The following is an 18,315-nucleotide window of genomic DNA, read 5'->3' as shown; positions in this document are numbered from 1 at the left end:
GAACTGAACCTGCAGTATCTCTGAGGTATGCCTATATTTGTGTCATCTTTACTTCCTTTCAGAGTGGCAGAAGAACTTAATATACATTTTTCCAAGGAAGACATGCACATGGACAACAGGTGCATGAAAAGATGCTCAACATCACTAATCGTCAGGGTTATGCAAATCAAAACCACAATGAAATATCACCTCACACCTGTCAGAATGGCTATCATCAAAAAGAACACAGCTAGGGCTTCCCTGGTGGCGCAGTGGTTGAGAGTCCGCCTGCCGATGCAGGGGACACGGGTTCGTGCCCCGGTCCGGGAAGATCCCACATGCCGCGGAGCGGCTGGGCCCGTGAGCCATGGCTGCTGAGCCTGCGCGTCCGGAGCCTGTGCTCCGCAACGGGAGAGGCCACAACAGTGAGAGGCCCGTGTACCGCAAAAAAAAAAAAAAAAAAAAAAAAAAAAAAGAACACAGCTAACAAATGTTGGTGAGGATGTGGAGAAAAGGGAACCCTTGTACACTTGGTGGGAATGTAAATTGGTGCAGCCACTGCAGAAAACAGTATGGAGGTTTCTCAAAAAACTTAAAAAAAAACCTACCATATGACCCAGAAATTCCACTCCTGGGTGTATAACCAAAAGAAACTAAAACACTAATTCAAAAAGACATACCTACATCAATGTTCATTGCAGAGCTATTTACAATAGCCAAGGTATGGAAGCAACTTAAGTGTTAATTGATAGGTGAATTGATAAAGCAATTGTGGTATATATATGCAATGGAATATTACTCATAAAAAAAATAAAATCTTGTCATTTGCAGCAACCTGGATGGACCTAGAAGGTATTTTCTAAGTGAACTAAGATAGACAGAGAAAAACAAGTACCATATGATTTCACTTACATGCAGAATATTAAAAAAACAAAAGAAGAAACAAAATTGTAGTTACAGAGAACAAACTAGTGGTCTCCAAAGGAGAAGAAGGAGAAGGGACAGATGAAATAAGTAAAGGGCATTAAGAGGTACAAAATTTGCAACTATAAAATAAATGTCACAGGAATATAGTGTACACATAAGGAATACAGTAAATAACATTGCAACAAGTTTGTGTGTTGATGGATGATAATTGGACTTATTTTGGTGATCATCTCGTAATGTATGCATATATCGAATTACTATGTTGTACATCTGAAAAGAATACAATATTGTATGTTAATTGTAACTCAATAAAAATGAAACTGAGAAACTGCTGCCAAACCAAGTAATGTACAGCAACATTTCCCCAAATGTAATCACCGGCAGTGACCTTGGGAGGTAAACAAATGAGTCTGTTTTATTTTATTTTTTTTATATTTATTTTAATTGCATTAGAAAATTTGAGTATATCAAACCTTGGGAGTAAAAAAGATTCCTTCATATCAATGCAAGGAATTAGCTAAAGTTGGTACATATGTTTAAAAGGAAGCCAACTTGAAAAAAAATAGATGAATAAAAAATAAAATAAAAATGTTTATAAAATATAAGACAACATATATATGTAATTTATTATTACAGATATGAAGAGTGAGGTTCAGAGGGGGTACACTACTTGACCAAGTATATACAGATTTCAGATTTTAAAACTTTCAGTTCTATGTGGTATGAAATAGAAATTTGTGGGAATCTCTTCCTTTACAGGAATATCAATGCATAGTTTACTGAATGATGTTTTTAGTATTAAGATGAAATTTATGCTGATTACTTCATGCTATCTCACTCCGTACCTTTGTGAACAAAGACATTGTTTGATTAAATGACTGAACAGATTTGTCAAGGAGAACAAAGCTATTGAACGACTAAGCTAAATTATTGCCATTGAAAAAAAAAACAGTATTGGGGGTAATACTGGCTCTGAACTCCTCACTTCTCCTGAAGGAAAAAAATTTCTTCAGATCTCAGAGGAGTTTCAGTGAAGAATAGAGGAGAAAACCAAAGTCCATTCCACAGATGAGAATCCTAGGACTGACATTGTGGTCACTGTAATGAAGCCACCAAGCCAGCAGTCCCTAGATTCATCTTGTAAAATGTTTTCTGGAAAGGCTCTTTTAATGCTGACCTCCCACCACCTTTTAGAGAACTATGTTTCAAAGGAAATCAAGAACAAGGGGGTCACAATCTCACAAGGAGGGAGGAGAACCAGACTAAGAATAATTGGGAGACCTTCAAGATGGTGGAAGAGTAAGAGGTGGAGATCGCCTTCCTCCCCACAAATACATCAGAAAAACATCTACATGTGGGACAACTCCTACAGAACACCTACTGAACGCTGGCAGAAGACATCCAAAAGAAGACTTCCCAAAAGATGCCCTCAGGTGACATACACACAGAGGCAGGGCAAAATACAAACCTGACCCCAGGAGTTGTGCGAACAAAGAGGAAGGGAAATTTCTCCCAGCAGCCTCAGGGGCAGTGGATTAAACGTCCAAAATCAACTTGATGTACCCTTCATCTCTGGAATAACTGAATAGACAATGAATTTTCCCAAAATTGAGATGGTGGACGTTGAGAGCCACTGTAGACGTGGGCTTTGCTTTCTGCATCTAATTTGTTTCTGATTTCATGTTTATCTTAGATTAGAATTAAGTGTTTATTATCATTGGTAGAATTGTTTATGGATTTGGTTACTGTCTTCCTTTATATATATATAGATAGATAGATAGATATCTTGTTTTCCCTTTTCTCTTTTCGTGAGACTGTATGTGTATGCTTCTTTGTGTGATTTTGTCTGTATAGCTTTGCTTTTACCATTTGTCCTAGGGTTCTGTCTGTCCATTTTTTTTCTTAGTATATTATTTAGCACATGTTATCATTGATGGATTTGTTTATTGGTTTGGTTGCTCTGTTCTTTCATTCTTTCTTTTTTTATGACTTTTTACTTTTTTATTTTTAATAATATTTCTTTTATTTTAATAACTTTATTTTCTTTTATTATGTTTTTCTTTCTTTTTCTCCCTTTTCTTCTGAGCTGTGTGGGTGACAGGGTCTAGGTGCCCTGGCAGGGTGTCAGGCCTGTGCCTCTGATGTGGGAGAACTGAGTCCAGGACATTGGTCCACCAGAGAACTAGTGGCTCCATAAAATATCAAACAGCAAAAGTTCTCTATCTCAGAGTTCTCTATCTCAATGACCAGCTCAACTCAATGACCAGCAAGCTACAGTGCTGGACACCCTATGCCAAACAGCTAGGAAGACAGGAACAAAACATCACCCATTAGCAGAGAGGCTGCCTAAAATCATAACAATGCCACAGACAACCCAAAACACATGACCAGATGTTGTCTGGCCAACCAGAAAGACAAGATCCAGCCTCATCCACCAGAACACAGGCACTAGTCCCCTCCACCAGGAAGCCTACACACCCCACTGAACCAACCTTAACCATTGGGGGCAGACACCAAAAACAACAGGAACTACAAACATGCAGCCTGTGAAAAGGAGACCACAAACACAGTAGATTAAGAAAAATGAGAAGACAGAGAAACACACAGCAGAGGAAGGAGCAAGATAAAAACCCACCAGGCCAAACAAATAAAGAGTAAATAAGCAGTCTGCTTGAAAAATAATTCAGAATAATGAGAGTAAAAGTCCAAAATCTTGGAAATAGAATGGAGAAAATACAAGAAACGTTTAACAAGGACCTAGAAGAACTAAACAGCAAACAAACAATGATGAACAACACAATAAATGAAATTTAAAATTCTCTAGAAGGAATCAATAGCAGAATAACTGAGGCAGAAAATAGATAAGTGACCTGGAAGATAAAATAGTGGAAATAACTACCACAGAGCACAATAAAGAAAAAGAAAGAAAAGAATTGAGGACAGTCTCAGATACCTCTGGGAAAAAATTAAGTGCACCAACATTCAAACTATAGGGATCTGAGAAGAAGAGAAAAAGAAAGGGACTGAGAAAATATTTGAAGAGATTATAGTTGAAAACTTCCCTAACATGGGATAGGAAAGAGTCAATCAGGTCCAGGAAACACAGAGTCCCATACACGATAAATCCAAGGAGAAACATGCCAAGACACATATTAATTGAACTGTCAAAAAATAAGTACAAAGAAAAAATATTGAAAGCAGCAAGGGAAAAACAATAAATAATATACAAGTGAATCCCCATAAGGTTAACAGCTGATCTTTCAGCAGAAACTCTGCAAGTCAGAAGATATTGGGAGGACATATTTAAAATGATGAAAGGGAAAAACCTACAACAAAGATTATTCTGCCCAGCAAGAATTTCATTCAGATTCAACAGAGAAATCAAAAGCTTTACAGACAAGCAAAAGCTAAGACAATTCAGCACCACCAAGCCAGCTTTACAACAAAAGCTAAAGGAACTTCTCTAGGTAGGAAACACAAGAGAAGGAAAAGACCTACAATAAAAAACCCAAAACAATTTTAAAAATGATAATAGGAACATACATATTGATAATTACCTTAAATGTAAATGGATTAAATGCTCCAACCAAAAGACATAGACTGGCTAAATAGACACAAAAACAAGACTGGTATATATGCAATCTACAGGAGACTCACTTCAGACCTAGGGACACATACAGACTGAAAGTGAGGGGATGGAAAAAGATACTCCATGCAAATAGAAATCAAAAGAAACCTGGATTAGCAATTCTTATATGATACAAAATAGAATTTAAAATAAAGATTATTACAAGAGACAAACAAGGAGACTACATAATGATCAAGGGATCAATCCAAGAAGAAGATATAACGACTGTAAATATTTATGCACCCAACATAGGAGCACCTCAATACATAAGCCAAATGTTAACAGACATAAAAGGGGAAGTCAACAGTAACACAATCATAGTAGGGGACTTTAACACCGCGCTTTCACCAATGGAGAGATCATCCAAAATGAAGATATATAAGGAAACACAAGCTTTAAACGATACATTAGACAAGATGGACATAATTGATATTTAAAGGACATTCCATCCAAAAACAACAGAATACACTTTCTTCTCACATGCTCATGGAACATTCTCCAGGATAGATCATATCTTGGGTCACAAATCAAGCCTTGGTACATTTAAGAAAATTGAAATCGTATCAAGTATCTTTTCCAACCACAACGCTATGAGACTAGACATCAATTACAGGAAAAAAATCTGTAAAAAATACAAACACATGGGGGCTAAACAATACACTACTAAATAACCAAGAGATCACTGAAGAAATCAAAGAGGCAATCAGAAAATTCCTAGAAACAAATGACAATGAAAACACGAGGATAAAATTCCTGTGGGATGCAGTAAAAGCAGTTCTAAGAGGGAAGTTTAGAGCAATATAATCTTACCTCAAGAAACAAGAAATATACCACATAAACAACCTAATCTTACACCTAAAGCAATTAGAGAAGGAAGAACAAAAAAACCACAAAGTTAGCAGAAGGAAAGAAATCATAAAAATCAAATCAGAAATAAATGAAAAAGTAATCAAGAAAACAATAGCAAAGATCAATAAAACTAAAAGCTGGTTCTTTGAGGGGATAAACAAAATTGATAAACCATTAGCCAGACTCATCAAGAAAAAAAGGGACAAGACTCAAAACAACAAAATTAGACATGAAATAGGAGAAGTAACAACTGACACTGCAGAAATTCAAAGGGTTATAAGAGATTACTACAAATAACTATATGCCAATAAAATGGACAACCTGGAAGAAATGGACAAATTCTTAGAAAGGCAAAACCTTCCGAGTCTGAACCAGGAAGAAATAGAGAATAAAAACAGACCAATCATAAGCACTGAAATTGAGACTGTGATTAAAAATCTTCCAACAAACAAAAGCCCAGGACCAGATGCCTTCACAGGTGAATTCTATCAAACATTTAGAAAAGAGCTAAAAACTATCCTTCTCAAACTCTTCCAAAATATAACAGAGAGAGGAACACTCCCAAACTCAATCTATGAGGCCACCATCACTCTGATACCAAAACCAGACAAAGATGTCACAAAGAAAGACAACTACAGGCCAATATCACTGATGAACATAGATGCAAAAATCCTCAAAAAAATACTAGCAGACAGAATCCAACAGCACATTAAAAGGATCATACACCATGATCAAGTGGGGTTAATCCCAGGAATGCAAGGATCCTTTAATATATGCAAATCAATCAATCTGATAAACCATATTAACAAATTGAAGGAGAAAATCCATATTATCATCTCAATAGATGCAGAAAAAGCTTTTGACAAAATTCAACACCCATTTATGATAAAAACCCTGCAGAAAGTAGGCATAGAGGGAACTTTCCTCAACATAATAAAGGCCATATATGACAAGCCCACAGCAAACATCATCCTCAATGGTGAAAAACTGAAAGCATTTCCACTAAGATCAGGAACAAGACAAGGTTGCCCACTCTCACCACTCTTATTCAACATAGTTTTGGAAGTTTTAGCCACAGCAATCAGAGAAGAAAAGGAAATAAAAGGAATCCAAATCGGAAAAGAAGAAGTAAAGCTGTCACTGTTTGCAGATGACATGATCCTATACATAGAGAATCCTAAAGATGCTACCAGAAAACTACTAGAGCTAATCAATGAATTTGGTAAAGTGGCAGGATACAAAATTAATGCACAGAAATCTCTGGCATTCCTATATACTAATGATGAAAAATCTGAAAGTGAAATCAAGAAAACACTCCCATTTACCATTGCAACAAAAAGAATAAAATATCTAGGAATAAACCTACCTAAGGAGACAAAAGACCTGTATGCAGAAAATTATAAGACACTGATGAAAGAAATTAAAGATGATACAAATAGATGGAGAGATATACCATGTTCTTGGATTGGAAGAATCAGCATTGTGAAAATGACTCTACTACCCAAAGCAATCTACAGATTCAATGCAATCCCTATCAAACTACCACTGGCAGTTTTCACAGAACTAGAACAAAAAATTTCACAATTTGTATGGAAACACAAAGGACCCCAAATAGCCAAAGCAATCCTGAGAATGAAAAAAGGAACTGGAGGAATCAGGCTCCCTGACTTCAGACTATACTACAAAGCTACACAGTATGGTACTGGCACAAAAACAGAAAGATAGATCAATAGAACAGGATAGAAAGCCCAGAGGTAAACCCATGCACATATGGACACCTTATCTTTGATAAAGGTGGCAGGAATGTACAGTGGAGAAAGGACAGCCTCTTCAATAAGTGGTGCTGAGAAAACTGGACAGGTACATGTAAAAGTATGAGATTAGATCACTCCCTAACACCATACACAAAAATAAGCTCAAAATGGATTAAAGACCTAAATATAAGGCCAGAAACTATCAAACTCTTAGAGGAAAACATAGGCAGAACACTCTATGACATAAATCACAGCAAGATCCTTTCTGACCCACCTCCTAGAGTAATGGAAATAACAACAAAAATAAACAAATGGGACCTAATGAAACTTCAAAGCTTTTGCACAGCAAAGGAAACCATAAACAAGACAAAAAGACAACCCTCAGAATGGGAGAAAATATTTGCAAATGAAGCAACTGACAAAGGATTAATCTCCAAAATTTATAAGCAGCTCATGCAGCTCAATAACAAAAAAACAAACAACCCAATCCCAAAATGGGCAGAAGACCTAAATAGACATTTCTCCAAAGAAGATATACAGACTGCCAACAAACACATGAAAGAATGCTCAACATCATTAATCATTAGAGAAATGCAAATCAAAACTACAATGAGATATCATCTCACACCACTCAGAATGGCCATCATCAAAAAATCTACAAACAATAAATGCTGGAGAGGGTGTGGAGAAAAGGGAACACTCTTGCACTGCTGGTGGGAATGTGAATTGGTTCAGCCACTATGGAGAACAGTATGGAGGTTCCTTAAAAAACTACAAATAGAACTACCATATGACCCAGCAATCCCACTACTGGGCATATACCCTGAGAAAACCGAATTTCAAAAAGAGTCATGTACCAAAATGTTCATTGCAGCTCTATTTATAATAGCCCGGAGATGGAAACAACCTAAGTGCCCATCATCGGATGAATGGATAAAGAAGATGTGGCACATATATACAATGGAATATTACTCAGCCATAAAAAGAAACGAAATTGAGCTATTTGTAATGAGGTGGATAGACCTAGAGTCTGTCATACAGAGTGAAGTAAGTCAGAAAGAAAAAGACAAATACCGTATGCTAACACATATATATGGAATTTAAGAAAAAAAATGTCATGAAGAACCTAGGGGTAAGGCAGGAATAAAGACGCAGACCTCCTAGAGAATGGACTTGTGGTTATGGGGAGGGGGAAGGGTGAGCTGTGACAGGGCGAGAGAGAGTCATGGACATATACACACTAACAAACATAGTAAGGTAGATAGCTAGTGGGAAGCAGCCGCATGGCACAGGGATATTGGCTCGGTGCTTTGTGACAGCCTGGAGGGGTGGGACAGGGAGGGTGGGAGGGAAGGAGACGCAAGAGGGAAGAGATATGGGAACATATGTCTATGTATAAGTGATTCACTTTGTTATAAAGCAGAAACTAACACACCATTGTAAAGCAATTATACCCCAATAAAGATGTTAAAAAAAAAAAAAACTAAAAATAGAGCTACCACATGACCCAGCCATCCCACTTCTGGGCATATACCCTGAGAAAACCATAAGTCAAAAAGAATCATGTACTTGGGCTTCCCTGGTGGTGCAGTGTTGAGAGTCCGCCTGTCGATGCAGGGGACACGGATTCGTGCCCCAGTCCAGGAAGATCCCACATGCCTCAGAGAGGCTAGGCCCATGACCCATGGCCATTGAGCCTGCACGTCCAGAGCCTGTGCTCTGCAACGGGAGAGGCCACAACAGTGAGAGGCCCACGTACTGCCAAAAAAAAAAAAAAAAAAAATCATGTACCAAAACGTTCACTGCAGCACTATTTACAATAGCCAGGACATGGAAGCAACCTAAGTGTCCATCAACACATGAGTGAATAAAGAAGATGTGTCACATATATACAATGGAATATTACTCAGCCATAAAAAAGAAAAGAAATTGAGTTATTTGTAGTGAGGTGGATGGACCTAGAGCCTGTCATACAGAGTGAAGTAAGTCAGAAAGAGAAAAACAAATACCATATGTTAACACATATATATGGAAGCTAAAGATTGAAAAAAAATGGTTCAGGAGAACCTAGGACAGGAATAAAGACACAGCCATAAAGAATGGACTTGAGGATACAGAGAGGGGGAAGGGGAAGCTGGGACGAAGTGAGAGAGTGGCATGGACATATATACACTACCAAATGTAAAATAGATAGCTAGTGGGAAGCAGCTGCATAGCACAGGGAGATCAGCTTGGTGCTTTGTGATTACCTAGAGGGGTGGGATAGGAAAGGTGAGAGGGAGACTTAAGAGGGAGTGAATATGGGGATATATGTATACATATAGCTGACTCACTTTATTATACAGCAGAAACTAACACAACACTGTAAATCAATTATACTCCAAGAAAGTTTTTTTTTTAAAAGCAAATAATCCTCCATTGTTCTCCATAACATCTGCACCAATTTACATTCCCACCAACAGTGTAGGGAGGTTCCCTTTTCTCCACAAATTCTCTAGCATTTATTATTTGTAGATTTTTGATGATGGCCATTGTGACTGTTGTGAGGTGATGCCTCATTGTAATTTTAATTTGCATATCTCTAATAATTAGCAATGTTGTGCATCTTTTCATGTGCCTGTTGGCCATCTGTATGTCTTCTCGGAGAAATGTCTATTTAGGTCTTCTGCCCATTTTTTGTTTGGGCTGCTTGTTTTGTTTGTTTGTTTATTGAACTTTGTGCATTGTTTGTATATTTTGGGAATTAAGCTTTTGTTAGCGCTTCATTTTCAATTGTTCTCTCCCAGTCCATAGGTGTCTTTTCATTTTGGTTATGGTTTATTTGCTGTGCGAAAGCTTTTAAGTTTAATTAGGTCCATTTGTTTATTTTTGCTTTTATTTCCATTACTCTAGGAGATGGATCCCAAAAAATATTGCTGCAATTTTTTTTTCAGAGTGTTCTGCCTGTGTTTTCTTGTAGGAATTTTATAGTATCCAGTCTTACACTTAGGTCTTTAATCCATTTTGAGTTTATTTTTGTATACGGTGTCAGAGAATGTTCTAATTTCATTCTTTTACATGTAACTATCCAGTTTTCCCTGCACCACTTACTGAAGAGACTGTCTTTTCTCCATTGTATATTCTTGCCTCCTTTATTGAACATTAATTGACCTTAGTTGTGTGGGCTTATTCCTGGGCTCTCTGTTCTGTTTCATTGATCCGTGTCTTTTTTTGTGTTATTGACCATTTTTATTGAGTCATTCTTCTTCTTCTTATTGACCTGTTACAGTTTCTTACATATTCCATATACAAGGAGTCCTCTGTCTGATATAAGTGTTGTAAATATTCTCTCCCAGCCTGTGGCTGGAAATTTCATATTCTGAATGGTGTCCTTCTAAAAGTAAAATATTTTAGTTTTAATATTTTAATAAAATGTAATCTATTTTTGATTTTTCTGTTTTGGTTTGCACTTCTGTGTTCTTTCTAAGAAAATTTTTCCTGCATTATTGTCACAAACAATTTCTCTCAGAAGTTTCATCATTTTAATGTTTATACTTAGGTATATAATCATTCTATTTCTTATATATGGTGTTATGAAAATTTTACAATTATTTCTTTACATAGGTATATCTATTTTCTGGCATCGTTCATTTAAAAGATTTTTCTTTCCTCATTGAATTACCTTACACCTTTGTTGAAAATCAATTGATCACATATATGTAGATTGAGACTTACTTTTAAGTTTTGTTAAAGCAGTTAGAGTGTGTCCTTCTCTGATATCTAATTTATCCTAATGACTAAGGTTAGTGTTTTTGACTTCTTTGTTGACTGTCCCAAGTATTCTGTGATATTTCTTGACTCTAGCTAGTTGGATCTCAGACATCTCCCAACCACAAGTGAGTTGTAGGAAGTGTGTAACTTAGACTTCCAGTACGTCTTTGTTTAGTCTTGTAGAGTTTCACATTGTGCTTAAGAATTTTAGCATGCAGCTCATTATGAAAAGGTACCGTATGCATATTTCTGTAACTCTTCCTCAAAATTGACCCAACTCTCTGGTATTTTGCTCCACAAGTTATAGCTGCTTTATCCTCCTCAAACTCCAATTTCACTCTCTTCAGCTCAGTAGGACTACTGTGCTCTCCTTGGGTTCTTTCTGTAAAATGGAAATAACATTGTTTTACCTGATGAAGTTATTATAGAGATTATATGAGCTAATGAATGGATAATGATAGCTGCACAGTGAATATTCAGAAAGCTGCTATTAAATATTAGATTTGCAGTATAAAAAATGGGTAGAAAGGAAAGCTTGCTGTTACAGTCCTCCAGCCTTCTCTCCCTAAAATGACCTATCAATTTAAAGAATTTTTACTCTTTTGTATCTGTCTCTTCCTCCTCAGAAGTCAGATAAACACTGGAACAACAAGACTTCTTGTTTGTATTAGCCCATATCATACATATATCAATTCAGAAACTTATATTTCTTATAATTAGAAATTAAAACAAGAAATCCATGATTTCTTCTCTCTTTACATAGCACAAAACTCCTGAATTCTTCGGGGAGAGAAATATTTTTGGAAGGAATAGATGTCTAAGGGCAATTTGAGGAGTCTGAGATACACTGTTCTTGATACCGGATGTGAAAAAAAATGCTCCCACTTAGTAATGCTGCAGTGCCTTGTAAATGCCCTATCTTAGCCCTCTTTGCCTTTTGTAATTCTTCTATTTTTCCTCCATTTTCCCTTCTAAACACTAAATTCTTTTCAGACAGAAAACAGTAGTTTTAAACTTGCTAAGAGTAAGGAAATCACCTAAACCAAGTGCAAAATATTTTGTAAATATTTCTTATTCTGAGTATCCTGAGCAGACCCCAGCAATAGGCATCTTCACATGCAACTCAGGAGTCTCAGGTCTATGTGGTCCAGAAACTACCTTTGTCATGAACTATGCCATCCTCATCTTTGTGAAACCCTCCCTGCCAAAACAATTACCAAGTGCCTGGAACATCATCAGTGTTTAATGCATATTGATTTAATTAGTGAATTAGTGGGTGTATAGATGAATGTCACATAGATAAATATATTTAAAGAGATGAATCTAGAAGACAATGAAGTGTAGAAAAAGTTGGAATTTGTGCCCCCTTAGAATGCAGGCATAACTAAGATTTAAAAAAAGGAGGAGAGATATAGGAAATTGTATCTGGCTTATTCAACTGGCAAACTTGAAGGAGAAGGAGGAGACTATGTGAAATTTTTCAAAAATGGCATGTACTTAATTCTTTGAAAGAGTTCATCTATATCCAGAATCTATAAAGCTAATTAATGATTAAGGGAGTGACAGTTTATTACTTCATTTGGCAAATGAAACCTTGAGTCAAAATAAATTACATATAAAAAAATGATAGCATTCAAACTATCTATCTCCTACATAGATCGAGTAAAGTAAATAATTTATTTGATTTATCTTTTACAAGTTTTGTTAATGCCTAGAATCCAAAGGAGTACCTCACTCCAAGGCCTCAATCCTCTGGAGTATCCAACTCTATAAGAGCCAGGGATTTGCTGAAGCAACTGCCATCAGGAACATAGAGCAGCTAAGGCTGCATCTGTCCACTTAGCTCTAGCCCAGCTAGCAAGCTGAGTTTTCTTTCATCTTTAAAGGCTAATCTTAGCTCCTAGATTTTCCCCAATCAACTCTGGAGAAAAATACTGCCTGATGTTCTTCCAAATTTGTCCATGTCTCTTTTTCTTTATATTTTGATGGGATAAAGAAACCTGAGACTGTGCCAGAACTCTGCTTATAAATGTAAGTGCTTCCTATGAAAAGCTGCTCAACATCTCAGAGAAATACAAATCAAAACTACAATGAGGTATCACCTCACACCAGTTAGAATGGGCATCATTAGAAAATCTACAGACAACAAATGCTGGAGAGGGTATGGAGAAAAGGGAACCCCCTTGCACTGTTGGTGGGAATGTAAATTGATACAGCCACTATGGAGAACAGTATGGAGATTCCTTACAAAACTAAAAATAGAATTACCATATGGCCCAGCAATCCCACTACTGGGCATATACCCTGAGAAAACCATAATTCAAAAAGATACATGCACCCCAATGTTCATTGCAGCACTATTTACAATAGCCAGGTCATGGAAGCAACCTAAATGCCCATCGACAGACAAATGGATAAAGATGTGGCACATATATACAATGGAATATTACTCAGCCATAAAAAGGAACGAAATTGGGTCATTTGCAGAGACGTGGATGAATCTACAGACTGTCATACAGAGTGAAATAAGTCAGAAAGAGAAAAACAAATATTGCATATTAACGCATATATGTGGAACATATAAAAATGGCACAGATGAACCAGTTTGCAGGGCAGAAATTGAGACACAGATGTAGAGAACAAACGTATGAATACCAAGGGTGTAAAGTGGTGGTGGGGGGCGGGGGGGTAGTGTGATTAATTGGGAGATTGGGATTGGCATGTATACACTAATATGTATAAAATGGATAACTAATAAGAACCTGTTGTATAAAAAAAAAATAAAATCAATCAAAAAAGAAATGTCGGGACTTCCCTGGTGGCGCAGTTGTTGAGAGTCTGCCTGCCAATGCAGGGGACACGGATTCGTGCCCCGGTCCGGGAGGATCCCACATGCCGCGGAGCGGCTGGGCCTGTGAGCCATGGCCACTGAGCCTGCGCGTCCGGATCCTGTGCTCCGCAACGGAAGAGGCCACAACAGTGAGAGGCCCGTGTACGGCAAAAAAAAAAAAAAAAAAAGAAATGTCAGTACTTCCTTTCTATTATAGTTGTAGGACAACTCTTTTCTTTTAGCAATATCAACTCTCAATCAAACTGTACCAATATGTTGGGTACCAAAGAAAGATTCAAAGGCAGAAGGACTGGTGGAAACCATGCACAGGTGAAGTGGGTCATAGCATCAGGATCTGGGGTAAAACATAGGGACAGAGACCATGTGGTGAGATCTAGCTGAACGAAGTCCAATCATCTGATATGGAGAGAGAGTAAAGTTAGAAAAAGATTAAAAAGTGTAAAACAAAATATTCCTAAAATGACTTAAAGTAGGAAAAGTAATAAGGAAATGCCTGAATAGAACAGATATGTATTTTAGCAGAAGGAAAAAAAAAATGTACCTGCTGGACTAAAGGTGGAAGAATAAGAGTTAGGAGTAGATGAAAGTGTGAAGCATACTGCCTGTGTGAGGATCATAGGGAATAAAAAAGGCATTGATCAATTTCCTAAGCCACTGGTGTGTAACACATAGTACAAAAGAAATATTGAAAATATTAAAAACAAGACCCTGGTTAATTAGAAGACACAGTCCTGCAGTTGGTAGTTTAGGATATTGGGGATACAGTCTCACCTCTGCTGTTAAGTAGCTATATAACCTAGATCTTTACATTTTACTTTTTTGGGCCTCAGTTTCTTTGTAACATGAAGGGGTTGAACTAGATACTAAGAACTAACACTTATTGAATATTAATATGATTCAGAAACATAACTGTGAGCATTTGGTACTCACAAAAATGTTTTGTTTCTGCTATTATTATCATTATTGCCATTTCAGGTAAAAACCTGAGGCACAAAGAAGAGTTTTCCACAAGATCACAAAGCTAGTCGGTGACAGAGGCATTGTCCTAGCCTAGGCAGTCTAGGTCCAGAGCCTACATCCTTCTGTCCTTACTATGCTTGCATTCCAGCAAATTATCGCAGAACAAACTGACAGAGAAGTAAATGCACACAGTATTCAAGGTCTCAGAACTACTCAGGGAAGCCTTTTCAGAGATAAATATTAATCTGGGGTTTTGAAGGATGAACAGATATTAATTGTGAGGGGTAAAGGATAGTAGGAAAGGAAATGCAATGTTACTGGTAAAGATAAAGAGATAGAAATTTGTGATGTGTGATGACTGTGAAGAGTGGAAGTATGATCTAATGACCTGAGATAGTGATTAGAACAGAGAATTCCAGATAATCATGGAGAAATAATTGAGAGAACTAGGAACATTAGGAGGAAAATAAGACCCATAAAGGGATATGATCATTTTATTCCAATAACTAGAAGGCTGTCATTTATTAAAAAAAAAAAAAAGAATGAATTTTCTTGTGAGTATCTGCAGAGAACAAGTCAAGAACAAAGAGTGGAGGTTTCGAGAAGGCATAGGTCATCTCAGAATAAGAAGGCTCTAGCCAGTTAAGCCATCTAGGAAGAGAGCAGCCTGCTTTGTGAGGCAATGGGCTCCTTATAACTGGAACTTAACTATGGTGACTGGACAATACTTTACAGATTTATATCAAAAGGTTCACAGAATTAGGTGCAGATTAAGTAAGAAGACTCCTGAGCTTTGTTCTAATATAAAGATTTTATGATTTTCTAAGGCTAGTGTAAAGGTTTTAGAATTATGTTATCTCTGAATCAAACTACAGGTCTCCCCACAGATAATGGTGAGACTTGTTCTGAGAACATCATGGAGGCAGCAGACATTGAGGCAGAGGTCAAGGGAGCGAATATGTCAGCCCAAGACCTGGCATGCTCTGAGCATGATTTGAGCTTTAGTTAGATTCTTACTCCCAAATTCCCATGCACTCATGACAAGGGAAACCCCAATATGCGGTATCATTCTAAGTCCATGCCAAAGGCTTCACAATTGATCATGGGCAAATAAAGCTCAACATTTCATTACATATAAGCAAGCAGTATTTGTGTCAAGTATATGAGGGGCTGGATAGATGACTTTTCAATTGTTTTTGTTTTTCCAGTTCAGATTTTCATAAAATGACTTTGACGATAGGTGATTTCTCAAGACTGTCACTCTCATGCGGGTTAAGCAAATGATTTAATCTTTTTGAAACTTGGTTTCCATAAAATGGCACGATTAGATGAGATGAACTCTAGAATCACCTCTTGATTTAACTCACTAGGTATGAAACTTCTATGCAAATAAGAAGAGAAATGGAAACAACTTATAAAAATAAATTTCTTCAGGTATTGTTGAATTGGGAATTTTCTTATGTCCCTAGTCTTCATGCCTCCTGCTTTCCACTCACCCCTGATCAAAGTGTTTGACTTGTTTTTTACTCATTTTTTCAGACCAGTATTATCAACTTTGTACAGAAACACAAACATGATTTCTCTGGGGGCATTCACTTTTGTCAAATTCTTTCTGTTGTCCGTTTCAGGATGTCTGAGTCTGATTCCCAGTGACCAATGAAGAGATAGAACCAGAGCATGATCACCGAGTTCATCCTTATAGGCTTCTCAAACCTGGGGGATCTGCAGATCCTTCTCTTCTTTATCTTCCTCCTGGTCTACCTGACCACTCCGATGGCCAGTGCCACCATCATGACTATCATTCTTCTGGATCAGGCTTTGGACACCCCTATGTATTTCTTTCTCTTTGTCCTCTCCTGCTCTGAAACCTGCTAAACCTTGGTCATCGTACCAAAAATGCTGACCAATCTGCTTTCCACAACTAGAACTACTTTTTTCCCTGGGTGTGCTGCCCAGCTCTATTTCTTTGTGGGCTTGGCTTGTACCAACTGTTTTCTAATTGCTGTGATGGGCTACAATCACTATGTTGCCATCTACAACCCTTCTCAACTACACAGTCATCATCAGCCATCCACCCACATACTGCTGGTTTTAGCCTCAAGCATCTGTAGTTTTCTGATCTCTGTAGTTGTCAACATCCTGGTGTTTACTGTACCCTTCTGTGCCTCCAATCGGATCAACCACTTCTGACATTTCCCCTGTCATAAAACTGGGCCGCACAGACATCAACATAAAGGAGATGGTTATGTTCTTACTCAGCATTCTGGTATTGCTGGTTCCCTTTGTGTTGATCTTCATCTCCTATGTCTTCATTGTTTCCACCATCCTCAAGATCTCTTCAGTGGAGGGACAGCATAAGGCCTTTGCCACCTGTGTCTCCCACCTCACAGTGGTCATTGTTCACTATGGCTGTGCTTCCTTTATCTACTTGAGGCCGACATCCCTGTACTTCTCAAATAAGGACCGACTTGGGGCAGTGACCTATATGGTGATCACCCCACTACTCAAGCCCCTTGTCTACACACTGAGGAACAAAGAAGTGAAGACGGCTCTGAGAAATGTTCTCAGTAGGTACTCATTTCCCAAAACTGCATGAGTGAGTTGATAAGTCAGGGAAGTTATATTCATGAAAGTGTCTGGGGTAGAACTTCAATAAATATACCTACACTCTTTTGTCAAAAAAATAAAATAAAACAAGAAAAAAGGACCTCGGGTTACATTGATTATATTTATTGGAAAGTCCTTCTTCCTGTTTAGCCTATATTCATTGTAGAGGTTGTACCATTTGGTCTCCAGAAAGTTATGTGAGTGTGGCAAATTTCAAGGACTCAAGCCATGCTATTTTTGTGCATTGAAAATATCAGTTTTCTCAGATCAACACTACAAATGCTGCATTATTTTTCTAAGAATGTCCAGCCTGTTAATATTCTTCCTACAGTGAAGGAAACAGTAGGGGATGTTGTTTAAGTCTCTGAATGCTTCTATATATATCTTTTGAGGTTTCAAATCAATATTTACAGTAAATACATTATTTATAGACAAAAAGAATAATTTGATTATGGATAAATGAGGAGAGAATCAAAGTTCCATGAGGCTGATGGTAGAGGAGAAAACATGGACTCTGGAATCACAAAGACCTAAGTTTGAATATTGATTTGGATCATTTTCCAGCCAAAGGCCATGGGCCAGACTTAACCTCTCTCATGTTCAGTTATTCTCTATGTATCATTAGACCTTTAACACCTTCTCAGCTGGGCACTGTAAGAACTAAAAGAATTAATAGATGTAAAGCAATTTGGTCCTCTTCTGATAGAAGGCATGAAAAATTATTAGTTTTTTTCTACTTCCCTTCGTTTTCCTTTTTGCGTTCCATAAACTAGGATTGTACTTAATACCAGTTGCAGTGTGAAAGTAAGTTGACCATCCAAGAGTTCTGTTTATGCATCTGCTACTATGTGCAAAGCATTAAACTAGGTACTGTAGGAAAAGAGTAATAAAAGTATGGTTGCCTCATTCTTTCATGTCTCACTATAAGAAATAACCAAATTTTAGTCACCTATAATATATATTATATTTATTTGGCTGAGTTTTGTTTTTGCTGTGAGTTTTGTTGAAGA

The 18,315-nt window shown here is 37.3% G+C and overlaps 1 protein-coding gene across 1 annotated transcript; it reads left to right on the top strand.

Moving 5' to 3' along the window:
* The first annotated feature begins 16,354 nt into the window (after positions 1 to 16,354).
* On the top strand, positions 16,355 to 17,294 carry LOC132426178 (olfactory receptor 10T2-like). Its single transcript, XM_060013070.1, is given in 2 exon segments — positions 16,355 to 16,884; positions 16,886 to 17,294. Coding segments are annotated over 2 exon segments (939 nt in total).
* Positions 17,295 to 18,315: the final 1,021 nt, after the last annotated feature.

Source organism: Delphinus delphis, chromosome 1 (genome assembly GCF_949987515.2).
Source record: "Delphinus delphis chromosome 1, mDelDel1.2, whole genome shotgun sequence".
Lineage (NCBI taxonomy): Eukaryota > Metazoa > Chordata > Mammalia > Artiodactyla > Delphinidae > Delphinus > Delphinus delphis.
This window is presented reverse-complemented; position numbering and strand designations above follow the sequence as displayed.